General features: G+C 36.0%; 2 protein-coding genes across 3 annotated transcripts; both read right to left on the bottom strand.

The window, feature by feature from the left end:
• Positions 1 to 603: 603 nt before the first annotated feature.
• Positions 604 to 5,271, bottom strand: LOC144002242 (uncharacterized). The gene is made up of 2 exons (XM_077497275.1): positions 4,833 to 5,271; positions 604 to 2,989 (listed from the first exon to the last, which is right to left on the bottom strand). The coding sequence occupies exons 1-2, from the start codon at positions 5,053 to 5,055 to the stop codon at positions 2,658 to 2,660; spliced, it is 555 nt and encodes a 184-aa protein (XP_077353401.1). The 5' UTR covers positions 5,056 to 5,271; the 3' UTR covers positions 604 to 2,657.
• Positions 5,272 to 5,413: 142 nt separating this feature from the next.
• Positions 5,414 to 13,252, bottom strand: LOC144002241 (bone morphogenetic protein 7-like). 2 transcript variants are annotated; one of them, XM_077497274.1, is made up of 7 exons: positions 13,138 to 13,252; positions 12,721 to 12,831; positions 10,651 to 10,983; positions 9,228 to 9,361; positions 9,075 to 9,152; positions 8,263 to 8,384; positions 5,414 to 7,050 (listed from the first exon to the last, which is right to left on the bottom strand). In XM_077497274.1, the coding sequence occupies exons 3-7, from the start codon at positions 10,761 to 10,763 to the stop codon at positions 6,907 to 6,909; spliced, it is 591 nt and encodes a 196-aa protein (XP_077353400.1). In that variant the 5' UTR covers positions 10,764 to 10,983; positions 12,721 to 12,831; positions 13,138 to 13,252; the 3' UTR covers positions 5,414 to 6,906. The 2 variants fall into 2 exon arrangements, with proteins under 2 accessions (XP_077353400.1, XP_077353399.1); XM_077497273.1 differs by having other exon boundaries at positions 13,001 to 13,235.
• Positions 13,253 to 16,876: the final 3,624 nt, after the last annotated feature.

Genomic DNA, 16,876 nt, shown 5'->3' with positions numbered 1-16,876 from the left:
CACTAATGAAATAACATCGTTGAGTCAAAGCTCAACTTCTTGAGGGCCATCAGAGTGAGACCACCAGTTATGATATTGTATTATTCCAAACAAAATGTCCTTTTCATTCAAGCAACAAAACCCCAAGTGTTGGTTGAGACAGACCTGATGATTGGCGAATATGTGTGCACAAACTGCACGTAAAGATGAAAGAGAAAAGAGACGATTCATCTTCAAATTTGGATCAAGTTCAGTCGGTTACTCAAGCTCAAGCAAGGAAACTGAAGTAATTATACATAAACAGATGGATACATAAACAGATGGACACACAATCAGTCACACAATCATATATATATATATATATATATATATATATATATATATATATATATATATATATATATATATATATATATAGTACAGTGTGTATTATCCTATAATAATGATTGTAAATACTGTATGTATACTGTACACATATTTTGAAAGAATAAAGACACTTCTTGAATTAACCATAAGAGGGCAGTATTACTTCATATGTTGATTTCCTTTGCACGCAACGCGGCAGAAAAAATATCCAATCACACACGTATGCAAGCACACAGAAAGTTTGTATGGCAGAAAAGATTAAAGGTACTTGCATAGATTTTTATTATCATCAATGAATTTAACAGAAGCACATTTATCAGACAGAGCAAAACAATAACCTGAATAATTTGTTATTATTACAACCTTATTATTATAACCCAGAACAACCACTAGCAGTAACTATTCACATTCATTTAGTCGAGAACTTTTCCATCCGGGTCAACTTGTTAAATTCACACATTCAAATGTTAGAAAAATACAACCTGCTGCAATATAGTAGTTAAAACTACATTATTATTATTATTAAAGAAAAAAAACAAAACACTTTCTCCATTGAAATACACTCATGGTGCAATAAAGTTGCTGCTTACTCAACACAGTTGGACTTGGAGTAACACAAACCTTAAATTTCAAGTTTTCTGCCATCACTCCCACCCATTTGAATGTTTTTTTGTAATCAATTGCAGAAAGTCAACAAAACCTTCAATGGCTGTGCAAGCCATGAGTGGCATATATCATGAATGGCGTACATTTACAACCTAAATTCTAATATGCGTTTATTTATCATTTCAGACTTTGTGTCGCCAAGTCAATCAACTCGGTCCTTCAGAAACAGAAGTGCTGGACCATGTAACTTTTAGCAGTTTCTTTAGCCAATCAGACTGCAAAACGATGGCCCTCGTTTACGTCAGTATTTTTCCGTCTTCTGATTTTTTGGTCCGAGAAAAATTTGTTATGGCCAAGTTCAAGCAAAACTGTGTCTGCGGTAACCTGCACATATGAATATATTAAATAATCAGCATATCTGGTGAAAATTGATTCATCGGTTTAAACATATAAACTGGGGGCATCAGGCGATTATTTTTTTTTTTTAATTATAATTATTCGCATGACTTCAATAGTTAACTCACGATTAATCACAAATTTTATGTCTGTTCTAAATGTACAATAAACTGTACCATTTTTGTCATATATTTTCATACTCTTGTTAACATAAAAGTGGGAAAAAAAATGTTAAACTAATCTTGTAGTCATTGATACAATAATAATTAATAAAATTCAGTTCAAATGAAAAAGATATACCGAAACAAAAAAACAAGTGTGATATTGAGTTGTGTTGAGGTTATTTTTCTGCCATTATATGGCATAATTACATTTGTAAGATGTTGGTGACCGCTCGGTGCATTTTTCTTTTCATATTAAGAGCTATCTAATCTTTAATATGAAGTATCTTGTGAAATTCTGCACATTTTAAAAATTGGAAAATATAACTTGACCCCAGCTCTACAAATACATGCATTATTATTAAATTTATTACTGCTAAATTTTGACGCGGACGTGTCTGCTGTGTTGCGACTGGAATTCCACTTGTACTGGCTTTCCAATTAATTAAGGGGTGGTTATTAATTACACATTAAAAAATGAGTGGTGTTACACACTAATCTTCTAATATAAACACATTAGAAGATATAACAATAAAAATTAAAAGAAAAAAAGTTACCAATAGTGCAGTTTATATGTGTAGCGAGGGAAAGGGGAAGTACAAAACTTGATCTAGTCCGACCCTTTCTTCATATATATACACTCTATCATGTTAATTAATACACTAGTAGATTATTCGTAAACAGTAATAGATCCTAATATAAAAACACAACAAAAACACCTCCTCTTTACACATGAATACATCATTTTAGCTCGAGATTTTCTCCAAGGAAGTATGAAATTGTGTCATCAACAATTACAACTTAAAAAAAACAAAAACTTTACACACAGTAGATATAACTGAATCACTGATATACAGTATGAATAGCTTAGGACCCAGATATTTAAATATGTTATGTTTTTGTCATGTTATAAAATACTAATTGATTGTGACCTGCTCCAGATATTGTATGATGTAGAGTTGCGTGTTGTTATATTGTGTGTTTTTTTTGTATAGTATAGATGGTTTCTATAATTGTGACGTGATAGTGGTGGTATGAATGGACAGATTCATTCGGATAAATCCCCACAGAAGGCCACAAAACGCATCCCCCACCACTGGCATATCAGCAGCATGACTGGACCCATCCCAATTGGGAGTGTCCCTCGTCTCATATCGGAGTCGGGCTTCTTTCCCAAAATGTGACCAGATAAGGGGGACACGTCAGAAGCGGGCTGTCCTGCTGTCCGACTACCTCCACACAGAACAAGTCGGCCCTCCTTCCAGGACCAAAGTGCTCGCTGACGTCGTAGCGGAGGCCGCAGGCGTCCGGTACGGTGATGGGATCGGTGTGCGTGTGCAGAGCGTTCACTGCCCACCTCACCTCCACGGGCTCCGGGGTAACGGCAGACCTGTGGATGGGCAGCACCACAAAGGCGTGCTGGAAGCTCTCATCCACGTTGCACTTGATTTTGGTGGACCAGCAGTATTCCCCAAGGTCTCCTGTGAAGAGGGAAGGCGGATGAAGACATCCAGATAAGAAAAAGCGGCAGCTTTCCACTTATTTTCATGCATGGTCAACTTCTCAGAATTGTCAATTGATTAATGCAAAAGGAAAACCAGTCTGACGTACACTTCTGAAATATCACATTTTGCTCAAACTATTTGGATCTACATGTCCCCACTATTAAACAACACATTCTGATTAACATTGTTTTGTGGAATTTGGCAGCTATTTTGCCACTCGCTGTCAACAGTTGCTCAGGGCTCAGGTAATGACCAATCATGACTTCTTTTTTTTTTCTACTTTTCTGTCAAATTTCTGGCATGTTGGACAATTTTATGGACATATTATGGTAATTTTCTATCTCTTTTTAAGACATTTTTTACTTACAGTTTTAATGCATTTTTTGCTATCAATTTTCTGACATTTTTGGCAATTTGTACCATGGACATTTTATGGTGATTTTCTGCTTATCTTTTTTTTCCCTTTCTTTCTTTCTTTTTTTTTTTTTTCTTTTTTATGACATTTTTTATTTACATTTTGTCTGCATTATTTGCTATCAACTTTGTGATATTTTGGCAATTTGGGGGATATTTTATGGTAATTTTCAGGATTTCTTCTTTTGTTTTTGGTCATTTTATTATTACTGTTTCAGAATTTGTTTACTGCCTTTTTATTCAATAATAATCAATAATAAGTTTTGGCAATTTCATGGACATTTTATGATGATTTTCTACTTTTCTTCTAACTTTTTGGACATTTGACACTTTTTGGACATTTTTAGTTTTTTTTTTTTATCTCCCTTTCATCGCTTGCTTTGATAGCTTAACAATTTGGATTCTGCTATTTCTTTAAATATTTAGCTATTATTTTTTAAATCATTAATTCATTTAAAGAATATATATACTGTATGTATGTGTATATAAATATATATATATATATATATATAAGGGGTGTGAATTGCCTAGTACCTGACGATTCGATTCATATCACGATTCACAGGTCACGAGTCGATTCGATACCGATTAATCCCGATACGAATTTATAAGTCGATTGTTGCGATTTTTTTTTCATTCAAATTTAGAAAATACTAATCAGTAAGCTTGTAGAGTGTAAGATTTATATGAAAATGTATTATTTATTTATCTGAAATTTCAGTCTTATAGAGGTTGTAATCTGTTTCATGTTTGAACAGCATTAAAATAAAATATTAAGGCTTAATGTTCCGTTCATATAACATTCTTCCATGCTCAAGGTGTGAACCCTAACCCGAAGTCAGACGTTTTGTTGAATATTTTTCCATTAAAAATGGAAGTTTAAAAATCGATTCACACACACACAAAAAAAAAAGGCAATGATGATAAGACGTTGAATCGGTAATACTACCGAATGAACAATTCTGAGCTCTTAAAAAAAAAAATATATATATATATATATATATATATATATATATATATATATATATATATATATATACATATATATACATATATATATATATTCAACCATTATTAACTATTATTATTATTATTATTCAATCAACGGGCAGCCACATGCAGCAGAGGGTTTAAAGAGCTGCACGTGGCTCCAAAGTCGCAGGTTGCATTTGCCTGCTCTAACCCTAAACCTTAGTTTCCAACCACAACCCCACCACTAACACTAGTCTCTAATGCTAACTCATACCTCTCCACCCTACCTACACTTTAACCTTGACCTAACTCTACCCAAAACTGGAACCCTACTAGCACCCTGGACTCAAGTCTCACAGCAACCCCCTGTCCTCGAAATCCCCCTCCCATCTGTAACCTCTATCCGTGCCAAAATGACCAACAGTCCGCTTACCTTGAATGGAGTCCTGTATCCGTATATTTCGCTCGTCCCGCAGCTGCACTTTCCTGGCAAACGTCATATCGGTGCATTCCCTCAAGCAGTCCGTCAGCTGCGGCAACGGGCTCGGGAGCGGTTGCAGCAACGTTTTCTTTCCCGAGCACTCAACAGCACGTGAGGCCCGAGGAAACGAGGACAACACGCAGAAAGACACCCACGCGGCCAAATATCGCCTCATTATTCCGTTTGCTATCAGTCAGACAACTCGGGCCAGGTCTCGCTGTCCTCTCACAGAGTTCGTTGCCTCAATGCAAGATCAATATCTGGCTTAGGAGGAGCGCAGTCTAGATAGGAAGAACTTACAACCCAAACACGCAGATGGCAAAAACGCTGAGGATCCCGAAGTGCGCAACATGTTGTTCTGCCTCTGGGGAGCAGCTGGCTTCCTGGAGTATGGCGCCAACATTCATTCCTTGGCTATTTTCCTTCCCCTTGAGATTGCACATCAAACAGTTTGGCAGCTGCGAAATCCTGAAATGCTGTTACAAACTTCTATAAATAATCCATAAAGACTGCACAAACAAAACATGAGAAGCTGATTTTGAGAGTCTTTATTTTTGAAACAAGAAATGGCAGCAGTGAATCGCGAACTCAAGGTTAAATTGATGTGCTATGAATACATAAACATGAATATATAAAAACACTACAAGTCAAAGAAAAATACTTATGTGACGTATAGCTGTTTTAAAAACGTGAGAGCGGAATTAGAACCAGTGTAAAAAAACAAACAAACAACTTAGCTCACCACTTGATAGTGTATAGAGAGCTGGAACAAATTATCGGTTATACGGTCACTGTCCACTAAGAAGCACATTTGTTTTATTTTATTTTTACCGAACCACAAAAGACCATTCAAGTCTCCAGTAGGGGGCGACTAGGAATCTCTTCAGAGAGGGACACTTGTCACACGAGAGGGTCAAATCAATTTTTATGATGACCAATTATTAAATGTGTCTAAAAAGAAAAAGAAAAATTTTGTGAATATTTAGTGGAGGAAAAGTCTTAAATGTGGTCAAAGTGATCATAAAAAAAGCTTTTAAAATATCTTCTGTGTCAATAAAGGCCTTAATTTGATTATCTTATTTACCGACTGTCTTAAACTTGAACTCAAAAAGTCTTCAATTTGATTTTCCTAATGTAATGCCTCAAATTTTATTTCAGAAAGGTCGAAAAGGTAAAATATCAGCAATATTATTGCAAAATGTCTTCAAATATCCAGCTTCTCCTAGTGGTCATATTTAATCTTAACCCTTATTTACTGTACTTATAGTTATCTTGTGTTTGGATAAAAACCTTAAAGAAAAGACAAAACAAGGACATCCATGCCTTTCATTGGACAGTGTTGATAAAAAAAAAAGAAGAACACATTATATATAGCAAAAACAAAAAATAATAATAATAATAATAAAAAATAAAACAGATTACAGTTCCCTTGCAAGTTTGCTCATAAAAACTACAAATTTGCTTCTGTATAGATTGTTAAGCATTCACTCGACCAAACAGACTTCTTTTTCCTGACTTTTGAGCAGACAAGCAGACTGTTTGGCTCTGGGACATTTGCACATTTCTGAAGGGAACACTCAGTACTGCACCCGCTGCACCAGACACCATGGAAATCTGACCAAGGATAAAATGAGTGGCAATAAATCCCGAGTGTGTGACATGATGCGGTCGTTTCAAAAAGAGCAAATAGTTGGCTTTTTTTTTTTTTTCCAGAAGGTGAACGCGATAGTATGAAGGTTTGAGGATCTACTGTTACGGTGTTTGTAGAAACAGGAATGCAGACTTTTAAGCAAGCTTTCCGAGTTTCCCACGTTCTCCCAAGATAACCTCAGTGAAGGGAGCAGGTTGCTCAAACTGTGGTTTGGGTCCCCAAATAGGTCGGTTTTGAGAGGTTGTTTTTTAAATGCTGTAATCTATTTCATTGATTATCTTTTTTTTTTTTTTTACAGTGCAATATTACGGCAGTACTGAAGCTATTGACGCGTTTTTAAAATTGGGAACTGTGGTGCGCGAAAGGTGTCGAACTTCACTCCTTAGGAGGCTGCATGGTGGCCGGGCAGCCACAGCGGCGGGTCAGGTGCATGGAAGTGATGACCACGGTGTTCCATTCGTCCATGTACAAGACGGGCACCGCTTCCTGGGCGGTGGGCTGGCAACATGGTGCCTGAACCTGCAGAAACACAAACACACAGAAGAGTTCTAATTTAAAACTATTAATAATAATAATTCAAACGACACTGAGAATCATGAAGTTTGTTACTTATTGCTATCCAGTAGATATAAAAAGTCTACACACCCCTCTTCAAATGCCAGATTTTTGCAATATAAAACTAACAAAACCAAGATAAATCACTTTTTTAAAAATCATTAAAAGGATACTTCACTTATTTAGCTCATTATAGCAATAAAAAAATAATTTTTGTCTATAATTAAATTGAGACTTTCATTATTTTTCACGTACAATTAATACTTTTAAAAAACAATTTTACCACTTGTTGTTGACTGAAAATGACATCACATGTAGTGCTCAAGCAAAGACCAATCACAGCTCACCTGCTTTCTCGGTTTGGTCATGTGACAGTCACAAGCTGAGCTGTGATTGGTTAGCTGAGCTCTGAGCATGTTGTGATGTCATTTTCAGTTGACTACGAGTTGCAAAATGTGTTTTTAAAGGTACTAATTGTACATAAAAAATAATGAAAATATCAAATTTACTATAGACAAAATATTAACGTTTGACAGCCAAAAAATGGCAAAATAAGTAAATTATTATTATTTAATTTAATGTCACCAATAATCTCTACAATCTGTTTTTCAGTTGCTTTACTTCCCCAGTTTCAAAACCGTAAACATTTTATTCAATTGAGTTGTAAAGGTTCTAAGACAAATTAATAGTCAAAAAGGTTTTTAAGTGATTTCTCTAGGTCTTAATGTTTTTTTTTTTAGGGGTGTGTACACTTTTTCTATCCACTGTACATCGGCATGATGTGGTTGCATGCATTTATCTAGTTAAAATGAATCATTTATTTGTCATTTAGGTTGATCCATTTTCAGCATACTTATCTTCAGAGTTAATGGATTTATTCTGATCAACTTAACACAAATTCTGCTGCATTTCCAATGTGGCACTTACCAAAACAAGGTGAAAGAATGACAACCAGGCAGCCATTGGCGAGTTACTTGTACTGCCAGGTTGCATTCCTTAAGGTTGGGAAGCGCCGAGACTTGCAGCGCTCCAACAATTAAATTGGCAACACTGTGGCTTATCTATTGGCAGCTGGCTGCGCTTTCAAAACACTCAGAGGTGGGGTTGTGGGAGTTAAAAAAGAAAGAAAGAAAAGAAAACAGCCAGGAGGCAGCAAATCATCTGCAACAAACACACCTGCAAGTCATCACGTTGGGGGGCGTTGGCCTTGGGGCTGCAAGACGTGCTATGGCCACAGGGGGCGCAGTGCACCAAGGTGACCGTCTCGGGATAGATCATCCAATTGTTCCAGCCCAGGTCTGAAGCGGGTGGGGGAAGATGAATTAACACAGTGAACCTCTGTGGTTAATCTCAAATCATCTTTTCCCATTGAAATGAATGGAAATTCTATTAATAAGAGAGACAATCCAAACTGACTGAAGCAGCAGCAGCAATAATATTAGCCTCAGCACCCCCGCAATGGATGAAAAATATGACTGAGCAATTTACTGTATTGCCAATCTACAAGTGACGTCCCACTGTTTGTGGTCAAATAACAGTTTGTTAGCCTGTCCATGGCGTTTCCCATTAAGTGTTAGCATTATGCTCGTGGACATATGGCAAACTTGTGTTTTTTGTTTTGTTTTGTTTTGAATACACGTCATTAACTTTATTTTATGCAACTCTTATTTTACTTTGACAGTAAAATTCAAATTGGTGTGGCAATAAACAGCTTGAAGCCTGTTCTTTGAAAAATTGTTGACTGTCTTCCAAACTGCTGCTTGGTATGAAGTGAGTTCAAACGGCTCCAAGCCAGGAGAATGAACATCCTGTGAGACTGTTTAATAAATGTTTATTTTATTAGACAGATTTTTGACTTTTTGCTTTGGTGTAATGTCAATATATATTTTTTTTAAATATTTTTTCATACTGGACAGCAGTACTTAAGGTAAAAAGCTGCTTAAAAAGCACAAAATAACTCGAAACTGGAGAGAATCCATTGTGTGTACCTGTCATGGAAACCTCTGAGGTCTCTGCGCAGCATCCTGAGGTGTTCTGGCCATCATCAGAGGAGGAGGCGGAAGAAACTACGGAAGTAGAGAAGATACTGGGCATCAAAACTCTTGGGTTTCACAATGTCAACATGTGCGCTCCTGTTGTACCTGCCACAGGCTTGAGCCGTTCGGCAGTTCCGCTCCACTGCTTCATGGCGCCCTCTGGCAGCCGCGGTTCGGCCTGCAGGTTGAGAGCAGCCAGGAGCTCCTTCCGGATGGATTCCAAAGACTCACCATAGCACCTGCACGAAGACAGCAACAGTCACTTCAAAATAATTTGCAGGGAAATGTTTCACACATGTAGCATTAGCTTAACATACTACTTCGAACATATGACTTGTAATAAAATAAACATAAATAACAAAATAAAATAAAAAAATTTGCTTCACACTGAATAAAATAAAACTGTATAACTTGTAAGAAATCAAAACTAAACTATTACATTATTTATTATATATTGTAATATTAATAAAATAAAATTTGAAAACGTTAGAAAATAAAAATTAGAAATAAAATTAAAAAAACGAAAAAAAAGAACATATGACAAATATACGTAAATAAAATACGACAATTATAATAAACAATATGAATGAAAATATATGTGCCTGCGTTTAAAACTATATATAGGCTACATATAATTAAATCATGAAGAAATACAGTATAATGAAAATAAACTATATTGCAATGACACACAATGACAAAAAACCTAAAATATTAAAATGATTAATTCTAATAAAAATCTACATTATTATTACAATATCAATAAATTATATAAATACAGTATATATAAGATTAATTAAAATATGAATAAGGAATTAAACAACAGATAATTTAAAAAATAAATTAGAATAAATAAATTAAATTACATTTTAATATAGAGGAATTCATTTAAATTGATTTTCTATTGAATATTTTGTACAAAACGCCTATTAGAATATAAAAGAAAATATTTCTACTAAAAGACGTGTTGCTAATAAGCAAGAATGTGTTATAAATAATGGTTTAAAAAAAAAAAAAAAAAAAAAAAACTTACTGCCCAAAGCTATAGTAAAAAAAACAAAGATATTTTACAGTATTTGGAAACATACGTCATTAATTTATGCGCAAAATATATTGCTAAAAACACAACTGTAGTATTATATATTTAATTAATGTTATTATTTTTAATATTATGAAATGTATATTAGCAAAATGTGCCTCTTTCGAGCTTACATACACACATTAGAAAATTATTGGGTTGTCACATCACCTTTACCTACATTTAGATACAACAACATAAAGTTATAAACTGGCTTTTTCATTCATCCGCTCCAATTTGCTGTTGTGTCAACTGATTCTCACGCAATCTGTAAAGCAAGAGCGGGACACCTGCAGCCTGTGCGCCAAAACGGCCCTGAAAGAGCATTCAAGTGTCCCACCGTGCAACTCTTAAAAACATAACACCTCAGAGGAAACAACACTCAACCCACCAATGATCGCAACAACAATACAAAGAAAAAGAACATCGCGCATCATTAAGAGCGTCGCCAACCTGCTGTTGGAGTTTTGTGCCATCGCATCTTCTTGCTTGGGGGGCTGCAGGACAAACGCAATCACCGCGGAGGAGCACATCAGTGCCATCACGGCAATGGAGGTAAAGGACATCTCAGATCTGTGGTTGGATGGACGGCGGCGGGTTGAACACGATAACAGTGGCGGCGGCCTCGGTAATGGCTTCTTGCAATGGCAGGCGGCAGTAGGAGTGACCAGACGGGAGGATGCTACCCAAGGTATTGGTTGTCAGGGTCTGGGAAAACTGGCTTTTTATCTTCCTGTAGCCCTGCTTGTCCTTGAGATGCTTCACATTGTTGTCCTGTCTCCTGGTCTGTGTGAACGAGAACATGGAGGATGAGCCAGCACACACACCAAAAGACAGGAAGGAATAGATTAACAGGCGGGTGCAGGTGGAAGGTGCAAAACCACCCACGTGCTGTGTAATGCAGCAAGAAGCCCTAATAAAACAACATCAAAAGAACTAATTACACAACGGGCGTCAAACTCAAGGCCAGACACTCCCGCTGTATCATTTTAGATGGCCCACTAAGACAAATCAAGTGAGTCTACTTTGTTCATTGACTAGATAAATTCAGCACTTAAGAAATGCAGTCCACATGTTTACATATCCTTGTTTCATGAAACATGGAAGTGATTTGTTGGCATTTTTTGTTTATGTTTGCGCAACTCTTGTTCGGTAAAATTTGTGTCCTTTGCGAATGAACAAAAAGCCATCAACTTTTGCCACCATTTTTAAAAGCTAACTCAACCCCCAAATTTATTTGAAAATCTGTTCTATGCTGCCCCACTCGTCCAACTACTATTTTCTGATTAATTTGTGAAATATGAGTTTAAGCACCTGTTTTTATCCATCTCAAGGGGCGGCCATTTTGCCATTTGCTGTCAATTGAAAATGACATCCCAGTTGCAATGGCAACAACCATTCACAGCTCATCTTATGTCACATGACCAAACTCAGAAAAGCAGGTGAGCCATGATTGGTCGCTACCTGAGCTCTTGAGTATTTGTGATGTCATTTTCAGTTGACAGCAAGTGGCAAAATGGCCGCCCTTTGAGATGTATAACAGGTGGATTTTGCTGCTTAATTAATATTCCACAAATACAATATTAATCCGGATGCTATAATTAGACTAGTGGGGGTGCATTGAACATATTATTGGGGGAAAAAAAGAAGTGGTTTGCTAATCCATTTTGCCTGGGTCACAGACAGCTGAGCTAGTAAAAAGTTATTAGCATACTTGTGTTAAAATTTCTGCTACATTACAGAGGTAGGCCTATACAAGGTTCCTATGGAACATAATTAGGTACAGGACAGGAAGGGTAGTAATAGCTTTAGCAATTTGTTTACTCTGTAAACAATGGAGCAATATGCTTTTGGTGGAATACAACAAAGTTTGCTAGATAGCTAGCAAAAATGCTAGCCTAACTCTTACTTATGTACTTGATGTGATCTTGGCTCGGCAGAGCATCTAAAACTTTTCCTCCTTTGAAATGAACTTGCAGACCGAATTAATGGAGCAATATGGGCAAACAATAGAAGACAAGAAAACAACCAACAGCATTTAAAAAAAGAAAGATATTGATTGGCAGCTGCATTATGTCACAATTATGGCTGACAGTTGGACCAGTCTTCCTTTTAAGGTCCAAAACTGTTTCCTTGGCAAAACAGTATCTCGCCAAAAATTCCCCTTCATCATAAAATTCAAGAGAATTTAGTCTGTCTCTAAATTGACTTTGCGGAACTTATTATTCGACAATCGACTCCATCCACCTAAAAAAAAATGCAGGCAATATTAAACCTTTCCAACTGTCAGTCTAAAATGGCCGCTTCAAACCAAAATGGCAGATTTGTTGTGTCTTTATGGGAACTACTTTTTAAACCTTTTTTTAAATGAGTTTACTTTAGCTAGACATGATTACCAAATCCCATGTTTCCTAAAGATTTTCTCTCTGACCAGATGTCAATTTCCACCAGGATGATTGTGCTTGGTGACTTTTGGTGTGGGAAAGTTATCATAAAGGCATTTTTTTTCATAGACTTACTTACATAACCAGAGGATGAAAATCCCATCAAGTCCAAATAGGACCCTCAGCGCATCTTTTTCATGTTTACAAAGAGTCGAGCCACCAGTGAGAATGGATGGCACACAGGAAGCGGCTGTGAGAGATATGAGAGCACACAGATGAGTGACACACAACCAAAACTATTAACAATGTAGCATCTGTTGAGGATTTGCCACCTATAATCGATACAAGACTTCATTTGTAAATAGTACCCTCATGTGTTTTGGACACATTCGGAAAACTAAATTAAACTAAAAACCTACATTTTGCATATTTCGACACTGATGAGTTTGGAGACTTTTTCCGGAAAGACATAAAAAGCAGAAATCTGCACTAAAGACAATATTATTCCCCTCTGCAGGTGACACTCAAGGACATGTGGAGGGAAGAAATAGAACACCTGGCAATAATAAGTGTTGCTGGTATGCGATTCTAATATCTGACAGCATGGAGAGCCAACAATAAATAACGATTAAAAAAAAAAAATCTGGTGAGTTGAGCCAAAAATACATTGCTGGTTTCACGGTGGTGCAGATAAGCGAGTCCAATTCTTTAGCACAGCCACACGTGGATTTATATTACCACTCAAGATGTCCAAGCACACCTGCGGTCTGCTATGTGTGGGAAGTTTGTGCCTGAACACAGCTGAAACAAGCAATTGTGAATTAAGGAAAAAAAAAATCATGGTTGGACAAGTGTGGTTCCCATTGATGGGAAGTCTTCACGTGTACAAACACATTTTGGGAATAATGATAAACGTTCGGAGTGGGCGGAACGTAAACAAACATGAACACACAATATTGTGGAATGAGCCGTATGTGTGTGCCCCATTTCGCATACATAAATTTAGATTTAAGATAATTGTGATCGAATACAAGACCACACATACTGTAGAGCCACATAACTGGAGGCTATCCATCAACGCTGGAGTCCTTCAAGGAGAAATACTTCATGCTCCTGAGCAAACGTCACATGTGGAGGATGTAACTAAAGTTCATATATGTCATCGCTTTATAATAAAGCACACAAAAAATGGGAGTCATTTCAATCACGGGACCTTGAAAAGGCAACAGTATTCCTGACCAACATGTTGACCGCATGCCTGGGAAAAGAGTGATGAGTTCAGGTGGTGGCAGAAATAACAAACTTCATATTCTGTAACAATAAAACCTTTGTAAACATGTTTCAAGTCAGAAAAATGGTTAGACTGAATTAGTGGACACTTGATTAGGTACAAGTGCACAAGTGAATCACAATTTAATATATATATTTTTTTTTAAATGTACTAAAACAGCTATTTTGATCTCAATATTCCGTGCACATATGCAGAGATTAATTGAGCCTGAAATTATTCATACTTATTTTAATTCATTCTTTAGTTGGAAAGGACACAATTAAAGGCATGGTTCATGTTTCGTATCATATTAAAATGATTACAATGGTACTGTATATTAAAAAGTTAAAATGTTGATACTTTTTTCAGATCAATACTAGTAACTCTTGTCACCGATACCTAGTACCACTAGTACTTATGGCTTTTCACCTGTTTTCTGGGTTTGATCATGTGATGTTAGCTAACTGAGCAATGATTGGTTGTTACCAGTTTCCTGTGCATGTGTGATGTCATCTTCAGGCGACAGCAAGTGGCATTTTTTTTTTTTTTTTTTTAAAGGTATTAATTGCATTTTAAAAATATTACATTTATAGGCAAAATATTCTTACTTCTGAAAATGGGTGAGTGAAGTATTCTTTAAAAATAAAATAAAAAATAGAACCCAGGGGCTCGACATACAGATGTTAACACTTTTGTATGGATTCACCAACGATAATCCGGGAAAATACAGATATGTTCTGTGATGCTGCTTTCATTTCATTTTGCAACATTAGTAAATGTCAAATGGCGGTAATAATAAAAAAAAAAATTCAAGGTTAGGAATTTATCATGTGAGGAAGTGTATTTAAGAAGGGAGTGTGGGTGGCCTCTGGATGAGGGCCTTTGATGGTAACAACATTTTCATTACATAACCTGATTTACATGGCCAGACTGGCCAAGGAGGGAGTAGTGAGCAAGGTCAAGAGATTAAACATCCTTCAAAGTAATTCCAATATGGAATGTAAAAACTTGTGCTCCCTAAAAACTTGAAAAACAATGACTGAATTTTATTTATATGGCACCAACAGAAGAGAACATCACTCTTCATGCAAAATTTATCTCTGGGGTTCCAGTTCCAAAAACTGACTTTTTGCACATTTGCTGAGCCATTAATAGAGAGCATCAGTAGAGATGCATTGTTTTACATTATCAAATACCTTATTTTTTTTAAATCCCGATTCTTATTTTCTGCACAACCAAATTTGGACAGGTTTTAACAGCAGCGATGATATATGGCCATTTTCATAAATATGGATCAATAGTCATTGTGAAAATCAACTTTTCTTATCACTATTTGCATTACAGGCAGTATCATTTTTCACACCTTTGTTGTCAAACTTTGTCATCAATTGCTCAATATGTCGTTCCATGAAATGTACATTTGCATTAGTATATTGTCTTTACTATTAGAGCATAAAATTTTACATCAACACTTTCAATGAAAATGAGCCGCGAATGAAAACCATCCCTCAACGGACGTAACCTCAAAAACATACCAGGCTCGGTGGTGAGTGTCTGCCTCAGCCGAAGTAGAGTAGAGCGACCGTCTGGAAGAAAACGTCCCATCACAACAGAATTCATCTTCTGTGGGGCAACCGTCTGGCTGCCGGACAATTCGCAGATTGCGCCAATTCACAATATTACTTCTATAAGTAAATAAGAAAAAACACATCAATGGGGAAGAAATGTCCAAGGTACGTAGGATTTTAAGATAGGACAGAAAAAAAACTGATTGTGACAATTTGGGATTTTTCCAAACTTATTCTACTGTTGAGTTCGAATAGGAAGGATTTGGTGACTTTCAACTTGAAATACTCACGTACAGTGACATTTTTTTTCTGTCAAACTGGAATGGACAACCGTCTTGCCTGCTGGACAATTCTTTTGTACAAATTCACAATACAACACAACAAAAAACACACTTTAGTAAAGAAATAAGCAAACCATAAATGGGGAAAAAAAACAAAACACATCTAAGGTATGGAGGATTTTAAGCAAAATAATTTTTTCTTTTTTTGCTGAATTTTATTCAGCTTTTTTCAATACTTTTTTTTTTTTTTTGCTTTACTGTATTTTTGCTTTTTAGGTACATTTTTGGCTCTATTATTTTTTTCCCCCCTATGCATTTCAATTGGCGTCAATAATAGATTTTCATGTACCAGGCATGTCTCGATCCCCTATGAATGAAGGCAGTTTAAATATAAAATTGTTAACATTGCTTCTTTATCTTTTGTTGTTGTTGTTTTTTTTTCTTTTCAAACTTATCGATGATCGGCCCAAAAATCCTCCTTTTTTTTTTTATAGCAACTTGTGACATTTTGGAATTTTTCAAAACTCGGGTCAAAATAGGTTTCTGTAAAGACTTTTCATTTAAAAGGTCAGTTTCAACTGAAAATAATCACGTATCGTAGATTGTGTCAATACAAAAAAATAAATAAATAAATCACTTCTATAAAGAACATGGGGGGGGGGGGGGGGGGGTAATCACACTTCTAGATTATGTAATGTAAATAAGCTTACCAATGGGGAAAAAATGTCCAAGGTACGGAGGATTTTAAGATGGAGGAGTAATAAAACCTTGTAATTGTTGCAACATTTTCAGATTGTCTGGTTTGAAAAAAAAAATATATATATATATATAGATATATAGATATATATGTTGGGTCAATTTTTATTTTATTTTATTTTTTTACGAGTTATCATTTCAGGGCAAATTTAACTTAAAATACTCACATACAGTGACATTTCTTTCCATGGCGTATAACTGGAACGGACTAAATGTGGACCTTGAACAATGTAAAAAACAAAACAAAAAAAACTAAAAGTATTTTAAAGAAGGGGGAGTGGGGCTTGGTTAATCACCCGGGTTTAGCATTAGCTAATTGTAACATGACTTGTATAAAGTTGTATAATACATGTAGCCAATGGATGCTTGGCCTGAGAGGCAGTGAGCAAGCATGCTGGTCACATGGTAAACCCGGCGCGG

This window comes from Festucalex cinctus, chromosome 15 (assembly GCF_051991245.1).
Source record: "Festucalex cinctus isolate MCC-2025b chromosome 15, RoL_Fcin_1.0, whole genome shotgun sequence".
NCBI lineage: Eukaryota > Metazoa > Chordata > Actinopteri > Syngnathiformes > Syngnathidae > Festucalex > Festucalex cinctus.
The sequence above is the reverse complement of the archived record's forward strand: the minus strand, read 5'-3'. Positions and strand labels throughout refer to the sequence as shown.